General features: G+C 39.1%; 1 protein-coding gene across 4 annotated transcripts in view; it reads right to left on the bottom strand.

The window, feature by feature from the left end:
* Positions 1-1,429: 1,429 nt before the first annotated feature.
* Positions 1,430-7,348, bottom strand: part of LOC306874149 (adhesion G protein-coupled receptor L3-like) — a 70,421-nt gene continuing 64,502 nt past the window's right edge. For 2 of the 4 annotated variants that reach the window (XM_079423963.1, XM_079423960.1), the window contains 3 exons: positions 5,599-5,724; positions 4,729-4,746; positions 1,430-4,111 (listed from right to left, as the gene is read on the bottom strand). In XM_079423963.1, coding sequence (XP_079280089.1) covers positions 3,195-4,111; positions 4,729-4,746; positions 5,599-5,724 — 1,061 coding nt within the window. In that variant the 3' untranslated portion in view covers positions 1,430-3,194. The remainder of the gene's footprint in view (positions 4,112-4,728; positions 4,747-5,598; positions 5,725-7,348) is intronic. The other 2 variants (XM_079423961.1, XM_079423962.1) reach the window with 2 other exon arrangements.

Raw genomic sequence — 7,348 nt, 5'->3', positions numbered from 1 at the left:
ACATTGAAACTGCAATTTGAACCTTCAACCCGTTGGCTCCCAATGAAGTCCACTATATGGTGAAAAATCCTGAAATGTATTCCTCAAAAACCTTCATTTCTTTTCAACTGAAGAAAGAAAGACATGAACATCTTGGATGACATGGGGGTGAGTAAATTATCAGGATTTTTTTATTCTGTAAGTGAACTAATCCTTTAAAGGTACAAAACTGATTTTAGCAGCAGTGTGCGTTGTTGAGTTTACATTCAAACTTTCTTACATTTTTATTCTGTAATATTTACAGTTTATTCTGTAAATGTGTTTACAGTATTTGTAGTTTGTTTGTTTTTGTATATCATTCTGGCAACCACAGCTGCCAAAATAATTTTGTAAACATTATTGAATTTTTTTTTACAGCGTAGTTTTCTTCTCAGTTGGGTGGTATGTAGGTTGTAGGTGTGGTTTGTTAAAAGTTTGAATGGGGAACAGTTTCTTTCTTCAAAACCAACTTTTCAATTTCATCGGCTGCCTACAGAACACACATACACACACACACACACACACACACACACTTGAATTTGTGTTTTACAGGGACTCTCCATAGGCGTAATGGTTTTTATACTGTACAAACTGTATTTTCTATTGCCCTACACCAACCTTGCACCTAAACCTACCCCTTACAGGAAACTACTAGCAATTTTTGAATTTCAAAAAACACCGTTTTGTATGTTTAAGCCTTTTGTTTTACGGGGACACAGGAATTGTCCTCATAAACCATGATTACGTTGTAGTACCCATGTCGTTATACACATTTGTGTCCTCATAAACCATATATACCAGTACACACACACACACACACACAATACTCATGTCAAAGGCAGGACAGGGCTCTAGAGTATGGAGCTATATAGTCTGCTTGGAGGGGAAAGCTGCATCCCTCCTTCCTTTCAAAATGCTCAAGTGCCTGTCAAAACAGCTTATAATTATTCATGAAAGTGGTAACATTTGGCAGAGCGAACTCTCACAGACACACTCACACGCGCAGGCTGTCTGACATTTGGGCGTGTTTGCAGACGGACGTGTGTCTGTTTGCATGGAAAGACATGAAAATCAATAGGTCGTAATTACACTGTTTGTGCTGGCGCTCCTCTCAGATGTGCATAATTAATTGGTACCGTGCTCGTTTGACTGGTGCCGGTACCGAAACTGGGTCAGTATAGAATGACTGTTAAAGTCTTCCGGCTGGTTTCCCAGACAGAGATTTAGTCTAGTCCAAAAGGATTTGCAACAGAGAATCACAATCCACAGTACAATTTACTCCATGACAATCCTTCCCTGAAAAACTGCCCAGAGGAGTCATGACCATTCCTCGTCTTGTTGAAAGTATAATTGAAAAATCCAATTAAAAAGCAAACAATGAAGCAGAAACTCACACCTCTCCCTTGTGAAATATTGTAAATATTAATTCAGTCATTTTATTTGTTGGCAAACAACTTTCACTGTTACAACAAATATTAGTTATGAGTTCATTCAGTTTAGAATGCATATGAAAAGAATAAATAATAATTTCATTGATATTGTAATAATAATAATATTGATGATAATAACAATAAAAAAGGTCTCAGTGCCGATCCGATTATTTTCCCGACGCTCTCTAGGATCCTACATTTCTGATCTGTTGAAAGACTGAATCACAGAAATAAATATGCAGTCAATTTTCTCAGGGTGGGTAAACAAGGGATAGATGTGCAAGCTACAGGGAGTCTCAGTTTGAGAACAAGTAAACAGTAGTTTCAGAAACCGACCTTTACAAGGTTGTTTCCATCTTCCAAACCACTCCATTAAAGTCCTATTCCTTCTAGTCTGCTCTTTTACATGGTTATTTTATGTTTACACATGCTCCACACGATTCGTAATCATGATTTCCCCAGTTCACACTTTTATTGGACCTGTTCCAATTCACATCATGCTAGCCTTTCTTACTCTTCTTGATGAAGCGCAATAATAGACCATCTTTTAGCCTGAGAACAATTTTAGCTGTGTCAACACGTGAGACTGGAATTTCAATAAGCTGGAATTCTTCAAAATGCATCCAAAATACGATTTCTGCTCTTACACATAAAAAATGGCGTGTTGAAGGGTAAACGTTCTAGAACTCATGACATGACAACATTCCAGCATCCTTGGGATCCCATCTGCAATAGCTGTCAATCACACAACAGTCATTTCCCCAAAATCTCTTGGTGATCATCGACACATTGAGAATTAGAATGACAAAGTGTTGCATTTGGAAAAAAAAAAAAGGAGGAGGCCACAGTCATCCTTCCAAACGAGAGTGTGTATGTAGATATGTGTTTGTGCTGTGCGCTATCAGGGATAGTATTTTGGAGGACCAGCACAGCATTGCAGGATTGGTCTAGTCTACAAAAACACATACAAGGGGCAAAATGTGACAAAAAACATGAAATGCATACGATCATATGCAATATCGGGAATCTGTACATTTTACATGGAAAACAGTTCCATTTCTTTGTAATTAGTGAAGATTACCTTTCCCATAACTGAGATTATTACTGAAAAATATATGTAAGAAAACAAGATGCGTCCTTAGTCTTCAAGAATAGATGCGTCTTTTGTGATTTCACGCTCAGAAACGGTGCTAAACGAGAAGGAATGTGTGCAGCAGAGAATCATAGAGAAGTCTTCTAGAGAGTTGTGGGTAATGCAGTTCAGTACGACAGAAGAGTTCAAAGTCTCATTATCATACACGCTCATCTAAAATGGCAGCTAGTTGTCCGCAGTCTGTTCCACAATCAGTGGTGAGTTTTGAGGAGAATCAGACAGCCATCGGATGAAGGAGATCTATGCAAATGGTCCAGGGAGCAAAAGTTTGTTCGCGTCTCCGAATTGACGATCCACAAGAGTTTTACTCAGCAGATCGGCTTCCTAGGAGATTGACGAGAAAAAAGTCCACAAGACCTGCCTACACGCGGTAGTCCTTGTTCTAGCATAGGAATGGGTTACTAGTTTCTGGTTCTAACTGGAGCAGGATTTTGGTGACAGGATCCTCGTATGTACTGGAATCAGGGGGCTATCTGGAATAAGTCTCTCTATCAGTGCAGTAGGTAGTGTATCCCATGCCTTGTGCATTGTGTCACACTCACACACACATACACACACACACACACACACACGCTGTGTGTGTGCGTCAGTGTCTATAGGCTGGTGACCAGTTGTGAGGGGTCTGGTGGCTGTTCTTCTGGCGACGAGTCTTCTTTCTCAGGTGGGGCGATGAACCCGTCACTGCCTCCACGTCCCATCTGGTAATAGCTCTCTAGTTCCTGTATGTGATTCCTGGAGCCCAGGTTCGGCATGCTTTTGTAGTATACGTCGTCTGCCTCCATTACGACCTCTTTGCCGTTGGCCAGGTGCAGTTCACTGCCCTCTTCCTCCTCGCCGTCGTCATCCTCATCATCTTCGTCGTCGTGCAGACCGTTGATGAGGTCGTCAGTGCCATGCGGGAGGTCAGTGAGCGTGGGCATGCTGGTGTAGAGCGAGTCTCTGAGGGGGGAGTGTGTGTGCGCGCGAGGAGTGTGTGTGTGCGAGGAGTGTGTGTGCGTGTCGTTGGGGAGCAGCGGGAAGAAGCTCTCGCTGTTCTCCTGTGGCAGGCGCCGGTGGGCTGAAAACGTGTGCAAGGGGGCGTGGTTTTCCGGAGGGGGCGGTCTCGGTGGGAGGAGTGGTGCTTGCGACTCCTCCCTGATGAGCTCCAGACTTAACCCGCCCCCGTCGTCGTGTCGGTGAAACGCTCCAGGGTTGTCGAGCACCATGACTTCGTCTTTGGCAATAGACGATGACCCCGCGACCCCTCCGTTGGCCAGGTGGTTGTTGAGTTTATTGGTCAAGGTGCCCTGGTGGGCTTTTCCCTGTCGCTCCTGGGTGTTGAGGTACGATGGAGCGTAGTTTGCCGTCAGCTCCTTCAGGATCTTCTTCTCAAGCGTAGTTGGTGGCTCGCTGCCGCGAGAACTGTAGGTAAGGTAATCGCCTGCTGCCACACCGTAGCTGTTGCCATGATTACCATTAAGCGGCAGCGTATCCATAACGCTGGAGTCCCGTGCGTTGTTGAGAAGGCCTTCTGAAACAGAGGAAATTACAACAGAACCTCATTTACAACATTTTGGTACATACACGCACACACAAAAAAAAAAAAAAAAAAAAAAAATCGGTAACACTTTAGTACAGGGACCAATTCTCACTATTAACTAGTTGCTTATTAGCATGCCTATTATTCACATATTGGCTGTTTATTAGTACTTATAAAACACATATTTTGCATGACCATATTCTACATACCTAATCCTACCCAATACCTAAACTTAACAACTACCTTACTAACTATTAATAAGCAACAAATTAGGCGTTTAGTGAGGCAAAAGTCATAGTTAATGGTTTGTTAATAGCGAGAATTGAACCTTAAAATAAAGTGTGACCAAAAAAATCTTATATATACAGTATTTATGATTGTTGATGGTAATATGAATAGGTTCATGTATGCTTCATGAAAGATGATATCAAATAGGATATTAACTTCAAATAAGAAAAAGATGAATATAGGTGGGATGCGGATTTAACAGGGGGAGGAAAAAGAGGAGGGAACAGGAGGGATGAGGAAGAGGAGAAGATTAAAGAAGAGAGAAGCAGAGGAGAATATATTATAAACGTGGAGCTGTTGTGAAAGTAAATGAATCATACTTGAATCTCTGTAGGAGGCTGCAGATCCGCATGAAAGGAGAGAGCGAGAGCGCACAAGAAAGAGAGAGAGAGAATGATTACATACATAAATGCTTATGGAACATGTCCACAGACAGAGAGTAAGAAGTATTATATTCAGCTCAGACTGTGACAGGTATTAGTGACTGAATGCTAACCTGCTGAGTTTAGGACAGATGCTAGGCTGAAATGTTCTTATACCACCAAATTATTAAACAGAACAGATGGACATAGAATCAACATAAACAAGCTCATTAAACAGGCACAGGAAGTAGGCTATGTATGTAGGATATCAGTGCTAACTCTGGATCATCTTGTGTGTGCATGAATACCATTAGGAATGTTAATGCATTTTACATTTCCCAAGGTAACGAACAAGATGCAGAATAGTCTTTCAAATTTGAATTTAAGGAAGTTGAATTATAATAGAATGAATAAAGAAATTTACCGCTGTGTAGTTTTTTTTATTTTAATAAATTTTTCCAATATGAATTACCTAATAGGATGTACTCCAATATACTCATCATATGGAGTATTTAAAAAACATGAGGTATTATTGACAGATATGTAGAATACAAAAATATATTTTTAGAGATTTTAATCAAGATTTTTTTTTTACATTTTTATTTTCTTATACAGTAAAATTACCACACCACCACCATATTGTTTTCTGACAGCTTTATAAATAAATAATGAACAAATGAAAAATTTGGGGCAAATTAGTGGATTATAGCTAATTAAGTGTGACGATTTTGCCTCACATCTCATGTAAATTTCACAGTTTGTCACCCTGAGAGACAATTACCATCCAAAAAGTGCTCAAGTTTGTAACTGTGTATGTGAGAGGCAAACCTTGCGTGTTGAACATGTTGGCAGTAGGGTTATTGTACACAGCAGACTCTCCCAGTAGTGTGTTATAAGGATTAGTGCCATGAGGACGTAACAAAGCATTGGAGATGAGATGGTTAGCCATGGTACCTACAACACCCACAAACAGAGACAGAAAGAGAGAAAGGAAGAGAGACAGATATGGAGGCAGGAAGTTGAGAGAAGACAGAAGGAAGGAGCAACAAAGAGACAGAAAAAAGATGTACAATAAACAGTTAGAATGATGCAGACAAGGAGTCAGTAAACTTGTGTTTAAACAGCTTTAAACATGTTAGTTCGGGTGGACAGGAATGTAAAACCTCCCATGCGGAGAGTAACATCAGTACAGAACTCAGCATAGATGATGTTTATGTTGGACAGCTGTTGATGTTTGACATTTTGTCCTGCTAGAGTGACTTAATTGGGAGCGTTTTTCCATGGCTTCAGCTCTGATGTCGCTGGAAGACGTTTAAAATCTCACATTCTTGTTTACACAGGATGGAGAAGACAAAGAAGCTCGGAAGAGCAAATCATATTAGCGCTTGGACATAACAGAGGCAGGCAGTGTTTGAGAATGAGCAGAACAAGAGCACATACACAGATGTCTGATCCATCTGGACTCCAAGGTCAGAAAGTTGGAGGGCTTTCCTGTTGCGTTCCAGACTTTTCTGCAGCTTTTTTTCTCCTTCTCTCATTAAAAAAAAACACACTCATACGATTCTTTATCTATGAGCACTTTTGGCCTTGGGAACACTTTTAAAACACTTACTAGTTTGTCATTTGTCTACTAACTATAACTAACAAACAGCATTTTATGGTGTAACTAACTGTGATGGAAATGACATTTGCAACCTTTTTGGAATAAACCAACCAATTTGTTTCTTTTCATATATCCTGATTTTATATATCCTAAACACACACACAAACATTTTTTTTTTCAAAACAACAAAATTACAACTTGATAGGAAATGACACACACTAGAGGTCTTCTATTTATATTCACCTTTTCATCTTTGTTTTCTTCACATGTCACATTCAAGTGTGCTCTTCACTGACAATTTTGTATCCTTGGTAAACTAGTACACTTTTACAAGTTTATTACAGTTTTTTCAACTGCTTACATTTTCAAAACTTTGCCTCTTTTTTTCAAACCTTTACACACAAATACAAGAATTGCACACACAAAATGCAAAATGCCTCACATCACTTGCATTCAAAATATCACAAACACATCTCAAAAGCAAACATTTGCAAACACCTTTGCCATAATATTAATTCCTGTTCGATTTTTGTGTTACATTAGAGAGTTGTGTGTTGTGTTTTGCAAAATATGTTTTATGAAATTAAAAACTGAGTCAAAGGCCGAGAATTCGTGTATGGTTTTGCAGATTTGGTGTGTGGTTCTGGTGTTTGAGTGTCATGTTTCAGAAATTGTGTGACAAGTAAAGATTTTGTGTTTAAGCAGTTGAAAAAAAAATAGTAGTAGTAAAAATATTGGTTATGATATGAAGGAACAGCTGTCACATAAAATGAATATTGAAATGGTTTATCTTCATGCAATTCTTTACTTAGATTTTCATAGTTTTTAAAATGCGATGACATATTTTTATGGGATATATAAAATTCTAATTAATCAAGATTAAAAGGGTAAAATAATATAGTTTTATACTTTGTAAACACATACTTTTATACTTTAATTTTTAAACTTTTAAATGAGTAAGGCATTTAAGAAGCA

The sequence above is a fragment of the Barbus barbus genome (genome assembly GCF_936440315.1).
Source record: "Barbus barbus genome assembly, chromosome: 8".
NCBI classification, from domain to species: Eukaryota; Metazoa; Chordata; class Actinopteri; order Cypriniformes; family Cyprinidae; genus Barbus; species Barbus barbus.
Note: the sequence above shows the minus strand (reverse complement) of the source record. Positions and strands in the feature narration are given on the sequence as shown.